Genomic DNA, 17,944 nt, shown 5'->3' on the forward strand with positions numbered 1-17,944 from the left:
CCAGACAGGCGACCAGCGACTTCAAGTCCCCAGTCATCACCTCGTCGCTTTGCTCTCTGCATCAAACTCCTTTTCAGTCGGTCCTGGTAGACATTATCAGGTGCACGATACAACTGCCAAGCTCTGTCTGGATAAAAGGTAGCCACATACAGTATGTGCATGATTAAATTATTTGACTTTGAGTGGAAGCCTACAATGAGGAGCAAGAAAAACAATTATCAAAATTCATTTGAATCTTACATACAAAAGACTTACCAGGGTTTCTTTTCAATGTGCCAACATTGATACCTTCATTGCAAAGGATGCAAGTATTATGGTAGATCAAGTGTGCCAACTAGCACTTGAACTACTTGACCCAGACAATGCCCTGCGTCTTTTCTTCCTGTCTGGCCGTTGGTCTTGCTCATCTTGCTCTAAAGAATAGATTATGTTTAAAGTTTTTATTAATGATGATGTCACTCACAACATAGAATAGGATTGAAATCTGCAAGTGGCAACTTTCATCACAATGGAAAAAAAACGTACGATATCCAGTGGATATACTTCTTGCACGACTGTATAGCTCGGTTTTGCATTCCAAATGGTATCTTAGTTTGGGGTCATCTCAGTTTTTCCAGTCCTCATGAAGTCTTCTGATTAATGCTGCATCATCCACACTCTCAGAATAAGACAAAATCTGTGCATAGCCTTTTTGGGTGACTTTTGAGAGCTTTTGAATCTCAGTCTCAGGACCACCACAGATGAAGCACCTTAAGCCACAAGCTACAGAATCCTCTTCCATGTTGTCTACTAAAAGACAAGTGTCATGATTGTTTAACTACTGGTTGTTCAATGTAAGCAATAGGCTAGAGAAAATTGACATCTAAATTCACAGTAATCAAAAGTTTTGCCAGCAGAGGAAAATAAATGCCAAAAAGTAGATAAACTACCGTACCTTAAAATCGTCCAGACATATTTGCCAGGATGCAACACTCCCGCTCCTTCCCCACATAAAGACAGTGTATCCCGTGTACACTCTTATCAAGTGTTTAGCAATATTTTCTTATTTTATTTTTCAGAATAGAATCAATTCAACAACACCCCAATCCCCTACCATTGATTATACACTGATTATACACTAACAATAACCAATATACCAATATTAGATGGCCAGGGAGACATTTTTACTCAAAAATAATGGTTGGAATGGATTCAGCACCCCTGAAAACCCCTAGTTAGACACCTCACAAGTTCATTTTAGACTTAAATATTTTTCACCCAAGCCCTCTGGGCTCCTTAACTTTGATTGGCTCTCCAGGATTTTCCACGAGGATTTGGGTTTACATTAATTGAGAGGTGATTCTAGACACCTATAAGAACACATTGGTGAAGAAAGCTATTGGTAGTACATTTTTTCACAGATGGTCCACACATATTGCTAAAATTCCCTAACTATATCAAATATAACAGGTAAAGAACTTAAGATAATAATTCAAACCGAGAAATTCATTGTAAGTTGCTCTGGACAAGGGCATCTGCAAGATGCCTACATTGGAAATTGAGTGTGCTTTTCAACGCCCTCACTCCCAACTCGTAATAGGTTGACACGTCCGCTAAGAGCATTTAAAAAAAGGCAGGTGTGCCATCAGAAGCGGGCTTGAGTCCCGCGAGGCACGCCCATGAATGGCAGTGTCAAAACACGCTGTTTGAGTAGAATGCCGATCCAGGTGTTGCGACGCGACAGGGGGTCTAAGGCAGGAGTCCTGCCACACCAAACATGTGACACATGGTCAGATTTGCCCCAAATCATCACCCGTTTGATGTAACGGGTGCAAGAACGTGTTGGATAGATCAAAGGTTCTCAACCTTTTCAGGCCGTGACCCCCCAAAATAATCATATTTGAACTGGGGACCCCCCCACCCTGACAAGCACTTGGAATGTAGGAGTTGAGGCATTACATTTTGTTTGACTCGGTTCCACAGATAAATATTGTGAAAATAGCAGATCTACAAGCTCACAACACCTCGCGTTGTAGATCGGCTTTTTCTTTTTTGTCCTCTTTATATTATTTGACAATTTGGCCAGTTTTTATACTATAGTTTGTTTGTTTGATTACTTTTGATGCAGTAATGGTCTTTTTCTTTTCTTTCTTTTTTTTGTTGATGTATTAAAAAATTCTTAAAAGTACTTAAATTGTCACTTCACTGTCATCTGGGGACCTTCCCAAAATCACGTGGGTAGACGTACGCAACTCTCATCAAGTGGGTGGGCAGGTAAGACAAAAAAACAACAACACCACCAATACAATTGAAACAACAATAAAAACTAAATAATGAGAAAAGAGGAATGCTGTTAAGTGTTCCATCATGATGGGTTTTGGATGGTGAGTTAATTTAAACCATCTTGAAATAAAACAACATTGTGCATTGGGTACAATCCCTGGGTCTGACCTCCTCAATGAAGGGATTGACTCTTATTGTTCCAGCAGGGCTTGTTGTAGATTCCAGCAGTAATGGAGTAACAGCTGTGCTGTGGAAACCCACTCTGCCCCTGCTCACCAGAGAAAGTGTCCCAATGCTTATTCTGAATGCTCTAAAACAGTGTTTACCCAAACACTGAGTCGGGACCCATGTTTGGGTCGCCGACCAATTTTTTTGGGTCACGACTCATAAATATCCCTTTTACCTAATCCCAAATTTTCGACAGAATTTCATACATTTTCCAATAAAAATAAAAAATTCCATGAAAAACTAAATCTCACCAGCTCACAAGCTCTGTGAGCTTGTAGATCGGCTATTTTCACTAGTTTGGGTCCCAGGCATTTATTATAAATAAATGCAAATCTGAATCTGTGATGGAGACGGAGCTCGGAGAACAGCAGAACATCTAACCTTAACCTCTCAAGCTGTATTTTATACGTCGGCTATTTGAAAATAGGCATTCTACAAGCTCACAAAGTGTCACATCGCAATGCATTGTGAGCTTGTAGATCTGCTATTTTTGAAAAAGAAATCAAAAACGTTGTGCCTATGATGACATGCCCAAAATAGGGACTACAGTATTCATGTGGTTAAAACAACAAAGGACCTTACTATAGTATTGTCATTAAATCTTTTCACCAGACTTTGCTACGTGCTTCAACCACACAAAACGAAGTGCCTAGAAGGGTTTTCCATGAATACTTTATGAAGAAGCATTCCAAAAAGTATTTTGAGCAAGATGGGGGGAAGGGGGAAACTTAACAAAGCATCATGAAGTTCTTACTCTTACACATCTGTATAGCAAGGTCAGACGTCTTGGACAGAAAGGCTGAATGGTGGTCTGGATGGAAAAAACTAACTGAGCTGTTATCACTTCCCGAAACTCACAAGTAAGCAGTTTTACCTTTTTACAATGTAGGGGGATTACATCAAACCTCAACAAGACAACAAGAGTGTTTATGAGCCACCAACGTCTGTCTTCTCACAACAGGGTTGGATTAGCTGGGCTCCGAGGGTAAAAGCACAGACACTGGTAAAACCCTCAATGTTAGTTTAACTGAGAGTGAACAAATGGAACCAAATGGGCCCATAAGGGTCCATTTGATTACAATAACACAGAGGGTACAATGACACTAAGGATTTTACAGTTTAGAGCTTGGAAACGACAAATTAGTTTCTTACCTACTATTATTTGATTGCAAAGTTGCAATATTACACAGGGCTTTATTAGGGCTATGCAGTATGTTTAAAGTACTCCTAAAGAAGAACATGCGTTGGCCGGGAATCGAACCCGGGTCAACTGCTTGGAAGGCAGCTATGCTCACCACTATACCACCAACGCTTGCATGTGAACTGTTGCATTTCCATACGTGAGAGAGAGAGAGCAAGAGAGGGGGCGGGGGGAAAGAGAACGAGACACACAGAGAGAGAGAGAGAGAGAGAGAGAGAGAGAGAGAGAGAGAGAGAGAGAGAGAGAGAGAGAGAGAGAGAGAGAGAGAGAGAGAGAGAGAGAGAGAGAGAGAGAGAGAGAGCTGTTCTGGAGGACACATTAGCGAGTATAACCTCCTAGAGAGACAGGTCTTGAGGGTCGTTTTACCTCGAGTTTACAGCAAAAAATCCGACAGTAAGTTTCACTATATTTGTGTAACAGAAGAATGAGCTTAACCACTTCATTACGTTTTGCAGGGCAAGAGGAATGCTGTGTGAGCGAGGAGGAAGGCATATTATTGGAAGCAAGCGGGCAAAGAGGCCCTTCTGTGAGTGTGTGGCACTGCTGGCACAGCAACTGGTCTCACACAAGGACAATAAGTAAAAAAACTAAAAACTTGCAACTAAATTCAAACAGAAACATGTGCTTATAAACCGCTCTGAATAAGAGCGTCTACATTGTGTACATTGTAAATAGCTTGTGCTTTTCAATGCTCCCAGAATTCTTGCCCACTGGAAGTGCCGTTCTCACTCCCAACTCGTACCAGGTTGATGTGTCCACCAAAAGTATTTAAAACTAGAAAAGGCAGGTATACTGGGTGAAACTGAGTGGGCTCGCTACAAGCAAACGTGAAAAAGCTTGGAACACCTTTTCCCCAGTCATTAGTTGTGCACCTGCTTGCGTAACTGATGGTGGTATGGTGGAGGGGTATTATGGCAGTATGTGAGGGGTGGGGGATATGGGGTGTTGGGGGGGGGGGGATAAGGGTCCATTTGGTTATAACGACACTGAGGGTACAATGACACTCTCAGAGTTGCAATAACACTGAGACTTTCACAGTGTAGGGCTTGGGCTCAATGTTAGTTTGACTGAGAGTGTGCAAATGGAACCAAATGGACCCGTAATCACTCTCAAAAACACTGAGGATACAATAACACACTCATAGTTACTTTAACACAGGATTTTACAGTGTAGGGCTTGGAAACAACACAAATGCCACCAACATCTAGTTCCATTGTAATCAGGTCATTGCTCTGTCTGTAGTTATCTTTTTATTGTCTTTTTAAACCTCACTGGGGTGTCTATATTAAAAGATAAAGATGAAAAAACAACAATCATTTCCAATTCAATAAAGAGAACAGAAGCCAAAACTGTCTTTCCATTTAGTATGCATAGTCAATGTATTGAACATACAACAGCAAAGAATGTTGCTAAGAGAGAGAGAGAGAGAGAGAGAGAGAGAGAGAGAGAGAGAGAGAGAGAGAGAGAGAGAGAGAGAGAGAGAGAGAGAGAGAGAGAGAGAGAGAGAGATGAATACATACTGTGTATTTCTGCACTATCTACACTTTACTGATCTTGGTCAGTGATGAGCTGTGGATTTTTGAACTAGGGGGGCTATATTTTCTGACGTCACGTGCACGCATGTGCACATAGCCAATCAGCTCAGTGCTAGTTGAAATACTGTATTCAACATGACATTTAATTATAGATATATATATATAGAGATATGTAATTATATCTTATTATTTAGTTGCATTGTTAATTTGTTGTTTTTATTTTTGTTTCAATTAATTAATTATTTTATTTTCCTTTTAGTTTTATATAAAAAAGCCCTTTACATAGACTCACCCACACATAAGTACTTAAATAATCAGACAACTTGTCTTTGTCTTGTCTCAGAGAACTGGGTCCTCTTCTAAGCGATCCCCTTCTCACTCTGCAGTGCAGAGAGAGGAATGTACACATTCAATTCAAGTCCATGGCTTTTTTCGAGTAGCCTAATGTTATGCAAAGCAGCCAGGTAGACGCTATTGAGAACGGCTCGCCGCTGACGGCGCGAACCTTGAGAGGCTATTGTTTAAACTTTAAGGTGTTAAGATCGCAGCTGACGGTGCGTGCTCGCGCGTGCATGTGGAGCTCCCAGCCCCCCAGCCAGCGCCAGAACTAAGGGGTCGCCGACCCCCCATAGCACCCCCTACAGTACATAGACCTACTGCACATACAGAGCAGGTCGAGAGAGCTGTCCTGGAGGACACATTAGCTAGTGTAACCTCCTAGAGAGACAGGTCTTGTGGGTCATTTTACCTCAAGTTTACAGCTAAAAAGCCAACTGTTTGACTATTTGTGTAGCAGAAGAATGAGCTTAACCACGTCATTACGTTTTGCAGGGCAAGAGGAATGCTGTGTGTGCGAGGAGGAAGGCATATTATTGGAAGTATCAAGCAAAGACGCATGCTGTGTGAGTGTAAGCACAGCAAAAAGGAAAAGGAATTCACAGAGGCTTTGAATTATATGAAATACAGATTACCTCAAGTACAGATTCACACTTTCTGGAGTTTGCTTAAAGAGCCACTCAAACCGGTCTCTGGCCCACTAGAAGAATGAGAAAGTTTAAAGTTAGTCTGGAAATAAACAGATCACATACAACCATGTGACATGTGAATAATTCCTTCTTTATAAGGTAGTCTGGATAGAAGCATCCAGTACACTGCAAAATCCTGAGTGTTAACTTAAATCCTTACAAGTAAATGTTAACACCCTAAGAGTGATAATATAATATAAAAACAAAATATTGTTTTTTTAATACTGTATATTTCCTGCATTAATTTCTATCGTACTGTTTTGTCTCCCGAGCTGACAAGCCTGACACCAAATCAAATTCCAATCAATGCATCATTGACCGTAAACATGACTTCAGCACCACAATACTTTTTACTTTTAGATTAAATAACTACCTAGAAACAACACATCTGCTTATGATATAGAAAACGGCATTTACTTTATCACCAAATGTAAGTTTAGCAGTTATAAATTGGCATTTACATATTTAAAATGCCATCCCATGTCTGACCTGCAGGGTGTGCTCAATGCGATGAGGGAAGTTCTTAAGCGTACACAGAGGGATTGCATCATCAGAACCGGACTTGTCGGGTCCATAGGACTCGGTCAGGTGGGGCACCACCACCAGGGTGTGGCCCTTGGCTCCAAGGGTTCCTCCCTCCAACATGGGCTTCTGGTGCTGGACACAGCGGCCGTCCAGGTACACCCCTGTACAAGACATCAACATTTAAAGACATAGTGAAATGAAAAATATGATTTTCACACTTTAAGAGCATATCCGGTCATTCACTGCCACTGACGTAATTGACGTAATTATTCCCGTTTACCAATACTGGTAAACGTCCTCTCGCACATGGACAACAAGCTGCTGAAGGACAAATATGTACGTATGCTGTTCGTGGACTACAGCTCAGCATTCAACACCATTGTCCCAGCAATACTTGACAAAAAGCTCAGAGACCTAGGGCTACACCCAAGCATGTGCGACTGGATACAGGACTTCTTGTCCAACCGACATCAGGTGGTGAGAATGGGCAGCATCACATCCGACCCCCTGACCCTCAACACCGGAGCACCCCAGGGATGCGTGCTGAGCCCTCTCCTCTACTCCCTGTACACGTATGACTGCATAGCCACACATGTCTCCAACACCATCATAAAGTACGCGGACGACACGACAGTGATAGGCCGAATCGTCAACAACGACGAGTCTGACTACAGAGAGGAGATCAAATCACTGGCACACTGGTGCCGCGAGAACAACCTCTCTCTTAACGTCGACAAGACCAAAGAACTGATCGTGGACTTCAGGAGGCCGCGGAGAGACCATGCGCCCATCCTCATCGACGGTGCTGCAGTGGAAAGGGTCAGCGAGTTCAAGTTCCTCGGAGTACACATCGAGGAGGACCTCAAATGGGAGACGCACTCCACACACGTGAGGAAAAAGGCTCAGCAGCGACTGTACTGGCTCCGCCGCCTGAAGAAGCTCGGAGTAGGACGTCGCATCCTCAGGCTGTACTACAACAGTTCTGTTGAAGGCATCCTAACAGGCTGTGTCACGGCCTGGTACGGGAACTGCACTGCCCGAGAAAAGGTCAGCCTACAACGAGTAGTGCGATCGGCAGAGCGGATAATGGGAATCGAGCTCCCAGCGCTCCAGGAACTGTACAAAAAGCGGTGCGTGGTCAAAGCCAAGCGCATCATCAAGGACAAGCACCACCCAAGTCACAGACTGTTCAACCCCCTACAACGACCGCGACCGGGCAAGGGGCTCTACCGCAGTATCAAGAGTTCCACCACCAGGTTTTGGTGTAGTTTCAATCCAGCTGCTGTCAGAATGCTGAATGGGGCATAAGCCTGGATGAGTTCAGCAGCCTGACAGCAGGCGGCGCAGACTTCTCTGGCTCTTCCTGAACACACCGGTGGATTATACCAGGGACAATGACTTGGACTTTAGCCCCCCCCTCGGACACACCTGTGGACTACACCAGGTACAAATGACTTTTTGTTGCACTCCCTCATGGAGCTACATGCGGATTATACTAGGGTCAGTCCACTCTAGGTGGACACGCACTGACCTTTTGCACCTTAATCCCTTGTATAACGCACTGACTTTTTTTGGGTCTTTTTTTATTGTGCTCCTTTTCCTCTAAGCACCTTAACGTCCATTGTCTATCATGCACAGTATAAGTATACAGTATACAATACATTGCTGCTATGCTCAGGCACCTTAGTTTAGTTTTTTTTAGTTTTTTTTTATTATCTCAGGTAATTTGTAAATATGTAGATAACTTGTCTGGCCTTCTGTTGCTCTCTTGTTTTGATCTCCTTCCCACCTGCCCCCCACCCTCTTCTTCTCCCCCCCCCCCCTCTTCTTTCTATGGAAACTAACGTTGCGATGGGAACGATGTACAAAAAATAATTTCACCCACTTTTTTTACCTTGTAAACCTGTGATGTGACAATAAAACTGATTCTGATTCTACTGCCACTGACGTAAAAAACGTATTTTCTTTTAAAATTAGTATTATAATTTTTCTTCAAATTTGACCCAAAGACCAAGGAGATATGATTTTTCAAAGATCTAGACTCCCATCCACTTCCTTGTTAACTTAAAACTTCAAAATTCTGTATCTCGGCTCCTGAGTACTTTTTTTTTTCAATGAAAAATCTCTGGCAGTGGGCAAACGCGGCCAGCAATAATTGTGGCAGTGAATGAGTTGTGGACATGCCTAACAATAGATGCCAAATAAATTGAAAAAATATATCCATTTGTGTATTTCTATATCAAAAGTCCCTAAAAGGCCAATCTTAATTACTTAATTACTACGAAAACGTGCTGTGTTATGACATGTATGACCTATATGACCTGTATGAATATAATTGAATCTTGATTTCATTCACCTGCATGATTCCCATAGTTGCACATTCCTCCAAACACACCTGATTTTAATTACAGAGCTACTCCGTGTTGAATCTCATTCAAGATGACGTCCACTCCAGGCGGTGTATTACTCATTTTAAACTTAATCAGCACACTAAACTATGTATCTGAAATCATTATAGGTTAGAAATAAGCAACTTGGTAACAAACATTCTGCACAGTGGCTGTCTCTCTCTCTCTCTCTCTCTCTCTCTGCAGGCTACATGCTACAAACACTAGCTCTCAGGTGCTGTGAGTGAAATTCCACCGTGCCATAGCCTGAAGGGATGGAACCCTCTGATTGGTTGCGAGGCCGTTTCAGACTGAAACTTCTAAATAAAATGAGCAAAAATGTCATGTCTCTACGTCTTTAAGTCATTGTTTAAAGGTTGTGATTGTTGATTATCATTACTATTATTATTATTATCATCATATTTATGTTCTGTTTGTTTTAATTTGTGCTTAGATTAGGGTTTGTAATATCATTCATAATTTAAATAGTATTTCCATATTTTCATCTCTTATCTTGTGTCCCTTGTTTTATTTTTTACAAATATAAATACGGTATATCTCCTTGACTCTGTCTCTCTTTGAGAATGGTGAGAAAGTGTGCTGTTTGTTGACATTCTAACCAGGCTGCATGGCTAATTTGCATACATAGGCTAATGATTGATGTTTGGAGGCTCTTTTGAAGTGCCTGGCCCAGGTAATTTTATGTTTAATAGGCTATTCATTTTATCCCACTGTTGAGCAAAAGCCCTTCTACCCACAACTTGGCTGAAGTATGTTGTGATGTTTTATATATAGCCATAGTAGCCTATGTTTTATACATTTTATACATACAAAAAGGTGATGTTACTACACTGTCATTTTCTTTTTATTTGCAATAAAATGTCATTGAAATGACATGACCTGCTCTTTATTTTCCAGTGAAGAGTTCATCATATCTATGATTTGGACATTCAAAGTTTTTCTAAGGTGTGGTAGCTGCAGACCAGGAGTCTGCCTGTGAGCTTGTAGAGCTGCTATTTTTAGTATTGAAACTGGGCTTAATTGGTTCATGTACTGTAGTCAGAACTTGAAGTACAATACTTGTCTTTGAAATGTAGTGGAATGAAAGTCATAGTATCCACACACAACAAAACAATACTCAAGTAAAGTACTGATACTTAAACATTTACTCAAGTACAGCACTCAAGTAATGTACTTTGTTGCTGCACTCACAGAACATAGGGTTAGAATACACCAGTTACTTGTTTACAAACATTGAGACTGCACACACACGTGCCCTTTATGCGTTATCCCAAACATGTTCTTTTTAGAAGCGCTCGTTTCGGTTCATTCAACGTCCTGTTTGTGAGGCTGGTGAGGCACTCCCGAGCGAGACGCTGGGAGAGTGAGTGCCCACTGGGCGAGCAGTCTATTGCATCGTGTGCCGTGGAGCGCTATCTCTCTGCGTCTCAGGGCTAATCACAGCGACTGGAGGCGGGGTTTTGAGGACAACTGGTTTGAGAATCTCTATCATCGCTTACACACAACAGAAAGAGTATATATTTGAAGAGGGAGAGATCATAGTAAACAAGCCTTCTTCCTCCGCACTGGGAGGCAGAGGTGGAAAAAGTACTGAAACTCTTTACTTAAGTAAGAGTATCAATACTGCAATATAGAAAAAATACTCTGTTACAAGTAATAGTCCAGAATAAAAAATTCACTTGAGTAAAGACAGGGTCCCCACACATTTTTAGCAATGAATTTCCAAAACTTTTCCAAAACTTTTCCAGAATATTTAGCCCAATTTCCAGGCCTATATAACAATCATTCAGCGCAATAATGTGTCTCTTACTCCTATGTAGAATGCCCAAAGATAGGCAGTGTAGCAAAAATAAAGCATAGAATATAGAATAGTACAATTTCATTCAAAATTTCGTGCAAAATTAGGGCATAGCTCACTGGAAGACTCATTATGGCATCCGTATGACTTATTTTATTTAAATAATATATGCCATCACACAGCCCGTTCGGCGAAAAACTACTTATGTTACATATTTCGTGTAATGTTATACATGTTTATGAAAATGTTTTGCATTAACAAAATCAATAGCCAAAAATAATGCATAGCCAAATATTTTTCCAGGACCCTTGATAAATTCCAGGACCTTTGATCAATTCCCAAACTTTTCCAGTACTGGATTATTTTTTTTTCAATTTCAAAATATTTCCAGGAATTTCATGACCGTGGGGACCCTGTAAAGATACAAAAGTATTGGCATCAAAATGTACTTAAAGTACCAAAAGTAAAAGTACTAAAATGTTTGAAAATAGCAGATCTACAAGATCACAACGCGTCGCAATGCGACACGTTGTGAGCTTGTAGATCGGCTATTTTCAAATAGCCTAGGTATAAAATAGGGCTAAAGTGGTTAATGTATGTTTCATAACATCATCATTTATAGGCCTATCAGAAAAGTAACTAGTAACTAAACTTTTCTGATAATTGTAGTGGAGTAAAAGTAAGATATTTGCCTCTGAGATGTAGTGGAGTAGAAGTAAAATAATTGGAAATTGGAAATGCTCAAGTAAAGTACAAATACCTCAAAATTGTACTTAAGTACAATGGCCCCTGTCTAAGTCTTAACCTACCCCCCCCTACCCCCCCCCCCCCTCCTTCATTTTCCTCTTTTGTATATATATATATATATATATATTTTTTTCTCTCTTCATACCAGTAACCTGAAAGCTGATTGTATGACATTCTGTATAGTAGTGTGTATATCTGTCTGCCTCTTATATGTCATCATGATTTGTGTGCATGGGATTCTCATCTTAAACAGGCTGCGTGCTTAATGAGAGTTCCAGTTTAGTAGACCTTGTATTGTGAATTTGTACTTCCATGTACTGTTATGTGCTGTCATGTACTATTCTCATGTCTTACTAAATAAACTACATCAATCAATCAATCAATCACTTAAGTAAATGTACTTAGTTACTTTCCACCACTGCTGGGAGGAAAACTGCAGCTGAAAGTTGAATGGAATGCATTTTCACACGTGTGTGCTGTGACTTCTTTTGCAGCCAGCCTGCGCTCTCAAGGGATCTATTAGTGTTGGGTTTAATGTTAGTGTTAGGGTTCTGTGAGTGCAGTTCTGTCAGTGCAGGCTCCATGTGTCACCGTAATTGCTGTCCCCACGTGTCACTGTGATTTCAGTCCCCAGCTAGGTTACTCACTGGCTTCTATGTTATCCAGGGCTGCCACCACGCCATCCAGACCCATGAAGAAGTGGTGTCCATAGACCTTCTCACTTTCCTGGTCCAGGCGGTTCTGATGAGCCTCTATGTTCATCTGGGGGTTCATGGTGCGCACTGCCTGGGCTGCAACCTCTGATTTCTGTCGCTGTTGAGGGAGGATTAATGCTTAGGCACCATAGAACGACAGGCTGACACCAAAATAGCAGATGTACAAGCTTAGAACACGTCACATCCGCGACACAGTCTGATCTTGTAGATCAGCTAATTTCGGCAGATTAAATCAAATCAAAATCTAACTTTATTTACATTGCACATTTAATAACAACCGTAGTCGACCAAAGTGCTGTACAAGTTCAGAAACAAACAAAACAAAGCAATACATGCGAGCAAGAAAAACAAAGCAATACATACAAGACGAGAGAGATATGTGTATGAACACAAGCATAAACCAAGTGTTCATAGATGCATGTATCTATGTGTGCACAAGAAACACTCACAGACCTATACTTACAGGCCCAAGTACACACATGTAAAGATGAAGATGAGAGATGTGATACACATTTTACGTAAGGTATAATCAGAATCAGAAATCAAATCAGGCATCAGCAAACAGGAAGTGTGACTAGGTAATTCTGTATGAAAAAGCGGGGGAAATCGTAATCATGCAATTGTGGTAATTTGGGAGTTGAGCAAGGATGATTAATGACATAGATTTATGGAAATTCTAGTATTTTAGGCAGCAGACGGCGAATTCTGCGTTTCATTTGATCAACGTTTCATTATAAACAGTAATGTGCTGTTCCCATATGGAGACATCTGGATTTGACTATGAACTGGCACGCAGTCAGCAGAAATCCTATGGAAAATATTATGTATGGTCTTTTTTTGTGCCACACATTTACTGCTGACCAGCTATAGTTAGTGTGGCTCAAGGCCATGTTGTTACATAACGTAGCTGTCCAGTGGAAACCTTGTATGTCCAAAGCGGTTACTTTTCAGGAAATGGAAACAAAGAACATGTGTTCCAATGGATCCAATGGAGTTATTGTTTAGTCACAAGCTCTTGGTAATACTTTTCACCCTATATTCAAATTGGCTACTGGGAGGGCCGGCCGTCAGTGGCTCTCAAACTGTGGGTCGGGACTCCCAGGGGGGTCCCCATATGATTTTGGGGGGTCCCCAGATGATTTGCTTAATGTGCAACATTGTTTTCTCACTCAACAGTGAACAAACCAACATACAGTGTATACAGGGTAGCTGCACATTGATTACTTTTGACCTTTACAGCGTTCAAAATAATCAACAAAATAGTACTGTAAAAACATTGGCCAAATTGTCAAATATTAAAGAAAGAGGCAAACTATTTGAAAATAGCCAATCTACTCTAAGCTTGTAGATCGGCTATTTTCACAATATTTATCTGTGGAACCGAGTCAAACTAAATGTAATACGTCGACTCCTACAATTCCAAGTGCTTGTCAGGGTGGGGGGGGGGTCCTCAGTTAAAATATGATTATTTTGGGGGGCCGCAGTCTGAAAAGTTTGAGAACCACTGACATATGATAATGGGACCGACCGACTTCAGGACCGGCAAGGACTCGAGGGAGTGCGGTGCCAGCATGGCGAGTCATTCGGATAATGCGGTTTTCCAGAACTGCAGAGATCCAAGTAAATGCCCATATATGGGCATACATGGTATGGGCATAATAATGACATCAGGGATCTCAATATATGGGCATAAAAGGGACACAGGTAGATAGACAGAATGACAGATACAGATATTTCCATATATGGGCACAAAAGGGACACAGACACTATGACTCCACCACATCGGTGGGATCGGCAGTGCAAAGTAGTTGATAAAATATTTGTAAAACCCACAAACAAACTTAACCACTTTCAACCTGGCATCCCTATTTTGGGCATTACATTATCAAATCGTTCAAAATGTTAAAAAGATTGCCGATCTACAAGCTCAAAAGTTGCAAAAATAGCCAATACGCAAGCTCACAGCTTGCGTATTGGCTATTTTTGCAACTTTTGCACAGTCATATGATGAGGTATAAAACATGGCATTAATTAATTAAAAAGCATTAAAAAAAAATGAAATTATGGAGATACAAGGTTTCTGCCTGACAGCAACAATCTTATTTTCCTCTTTGTATTTCAATGCAGAGTAAAATATTATTTTAGTCAAAACAGCTAGAGTGGTTCACAGTTATGAATTTAGCTTTATGGCTCTGTGTTGCAATGGATAGCGCATTGGACTTATAGGCATGTTGAACAGTTGTGGGTTTGAGTGTCGCTAGCACATGCTAGCGACACTCTGCCTGCAGATGTTGTTAGTTTCTTTTCCTCCGCTTAGTAATATGCTTAAATTCAGCGGGTCGTCTCGTCTGATCTGAGGTCGTAAAGCAACGGGTTGCTGGTGGCGGCTCCCCCCGTGAGGGAGGAGGGTCGCCGAGACGTGGTGAGAAGACCGCCAGTCTTCTCACCGAGAAGTGTTTTAAAAATATTTCCTTATAACAAACCTAACCCTTTTTTTCCAGACTGGACAGTACCAAACCAGACATTTTTTTCTTTTAAAAACAAGAAATGTAATCCATATATGTCGAGAACCGTTCGACCCACCAACTTCAAATTCCACACACGCGTCGCAGACAACCCGAGGGAGTGCAGTGCCCATGATCTCTATCACAATATAGTGCTTTAGCCAAAAAAATATTTTTAATTTAATTAAAGTACACAATGACCACTTATAGTGACTTATAATCATACTATATTAGAATATAAATGCATTATAAAATCATCATAATGTATTACAACTATGAAAATTATAATACACTATGATCCTGGCCAAAAGAAAAAGTCAGTGAGTGACCAGTATTTTTTTTTTAAAGTATAATAATACTTGTTTCCTAGGCTGTGTGTTTTCCACTTCCTGTCGATTTCATTGGATATCATTGGTCATCTGACCAGTTTCATTGGATTTCATTGGATCAAATCGACAGGAAGTGGAAAACACACAGCCTAGGAAACAGGTGAATAAGTCATTATAAGATATTTCATAATGTGTATGCAATATAAGAACAATCATATGGTGTTATATAAGTGTACTTATAATACATAATCCATTTTAGACATGGGATGCATAGCAAGCGTTACAACTAATTTTGCTTGGGACCCCTAGAACCGATGGGGGTCCCCCAGACCCACTTTGAGAACCACTACTTTAAGTTGCACAGTGTCAGTGTCAGTTGACTGACATAAGATGGTTGACAGAAGGTTGGAAACACAGTTCTGCTACAGTATGTTGACACAGAAGACATGACACAAACATTCTGTACGTAGATGCTGACCAAATGTAATCTGAGCTCAGCAGAATACGTCAGCACCAGCAGCGATGACCTTTGACCAGTGGTGGAAAAAGTACTCAAATTATTTACTGAAGTAAAAGTACCAATACTGCAATATAGAAATACCCTGTTACAAGTAAAAGTCTATAGTATTCAAAATGTACTTGAGTAAAAGTGCAAAAGAATCAAAATGTACTTAAAGTACCAAAAGTAAAAGTGCTAAAATATTTGAAAATAGCAGATATACAAGCTCACAACGCGTTTGTGAGCTTGTAGATCTGCTATTTTCAAATAGCCTATGTATAAAATAGGGCTAAAGTGGTTAATGTATGTTTTATAATATCATAATTTATATCTGAAAAGTAACTAGTAACTTAAGTTTTCAAATAATTGTAGTGGAGTAAAAGTATAATATTTGCCTCTGAGATGTAGTGGAGTAGATGTAAAAGTACTGAAAATTGGAAATACTCAAGTATAAAGTACAAAGACCTCAACATTGTACTTAAGTACAGTACTTAAGTAAATGTACTTAGTTACTTTCCACCACTGCCTTTGACCTGTCCACGTCATCGGGTCACGCAGGAAAGCCTAAACAAAGCCAAACCTAAACCTAAATCTATATGTCAATATACTGTAAAAGAGTTTCCAGTCAGAGGAAAAGTCTTGCCATCAAAGTGTTGTGTTCTTGTTAGATTGACAAAGGAATGCTTGAAGGAGCACCCATTTTCAACCTATCTTCAATAATTGGTCCTCACGTCTCACTCATTATAAGCTATCAACTATTTCGGTCAACTCACTCTGTGACACTTGGGGTGCGTTCGGAAATTGCGCACCGGAGCACACTCGCCTATTAGTTTGTATTGGCCAGTGCGCTCAGTGCTGTATTTTCGAACGTACCCTTGATATCTACCAGTGACATCATCAGTAGGCAGGTTTGGTCATTTCAAACAAGATTTAAAGGTAGGCTAAGTGATTTTCTTTGGTTAAAGTAAGTTAACGGTTAAATAGCTGTACATTCTGATACTCATTAGTATTGCTATAGAGTGTTTCTTCAGTAACAGGAGTCTACAGGTCTCTCCAGCCCTTTATTAAACAGAAAATGCATTTTCAGGTCAGGATACCAATTTTATCCAATCAGGATAGAGAACTCAGACAGGATACAGATTAAACAAGTGAAATTGGGACTGATGACATCTACCTGAAAATGTATTTTCTGTTTAGCTGGAGAGACAGGGAGACTCCTGTTACTATCACTTACCCTACCTTAAATTATTGTTTTTAATTGTATTATTATTGCAAATGCGTTGCGAGCTTGTAGATCTGCTATTTTCGCTATTTTAAGAAAAAGGAATGTTTTAAAATAAATAAATGCCCAAATTGCCCTCAGATTAAGTGGTAAATTGATTGTCAATTATACCAGGTACTGGTGTAAAAAGGACCTAATAATTGCACAACTCTCACCCCGATGTCCTGAGACCGGAACAGGAACTGGCGGTTTAAGTTGGATCTTTCTATGGAGTCCATGTCGGTGACGATGACACGTCCTCCTTCACCAGCACCGAGGCCAATGCATGCAAAGTTCTTCAGAATCTCACAACCAATAGCACCAGCTCCAACCTGATGGGATGACAAGCATAAAACATTTAATGGTCTCGTGGCGGCCATATTACACTTATGTCATAAATATTGGCACAGTAACTTAGTTGGTTAATGTGCCTGTCTGGTAAACAGGAAATCCTGGGTTCAACTCCCAGCAGTGCCTGGTAATCTCTGCCTTTGGCCTATGAAAGTATCAAGCATATACGTCAATTAGATTTATTAAATCAAAGCTCCACCCAATTACATCTTGGGACTCTGTGTTGCAATAATACTGTATAGCTACAGACGAGAAGCCTGCACTCACAGAACGTAGGGCTAGATTAAACAAGTTAGAGAACTTCAAAGGTTTGGGTTTGAGTCCCACCAGAGTTGCTATTACAAGTTTGTATGCAGGTGTTTTTTCAAAATATTTTCTTATAGCAAACCTAAACCTATTTTTAGACTGGACTGTACCAAAACAGAATTTTTTCTTTTTAAAATCACTTGCTATCAGTCTCTGTGGCGCAATTGGTTAGCGCGCTCGGCTGTTAACCGAGAGGATGGTGGTTCAAGCCCACCCAGGGACGTTTCATTTAAATTCTGTGCAGCTACA

The 17,944-nt window shown here is 40.6% G+C and overlaps 1 protein-coding gene across 2 annotated transcripts in view; it reads right to left on the reverse strand.

Annotated features, from left to right (window-relative positions):
- The window catches only part of uba7 (ubiquitin-like modifier activating enzyme 7), a 135,327-nt gene that overhangs the window by 82,546 nt on the left and 34,837 nt on the right, over positions 1–17,944 (reverse strand). For both annotated transcript variants that reach the window (XM_080424409.1, XM_080424408.1), the window contains exons 12-15: positions 17,215–17,370; positions 12,377–12,542; positions 6,741–6,937; positions 6,198–6,262 (exon numbers count right to left, since the gene is read on the reverse strand). In XM_080424409.1, coding sequence (XP_080280535.1) covers positions 6,198–6,262; positions 6,741–6,937; positions 12,377–12,542; positions 17,215–17,370 — 584 coding nt within the window. The remainder of the gene's footprint in view (positions 1–6,197; positions 6,263–6,740; positions 6,938–12,376; positions 12,543–17,214; positions 17,371–17,944) is intronic.

Source organism: Gymnoscopelus braueri (assembly GCF_963280865.1).
Source record: "Gymnoscopelus braueri genome assembly, chromosome: 3".
NCBI lineage: Eukaryota > Metazoa > Chordata > Actinopteri > Myctophiformes > Myctophidae > Gymnoscopelus > Gymnoscopelus braueri.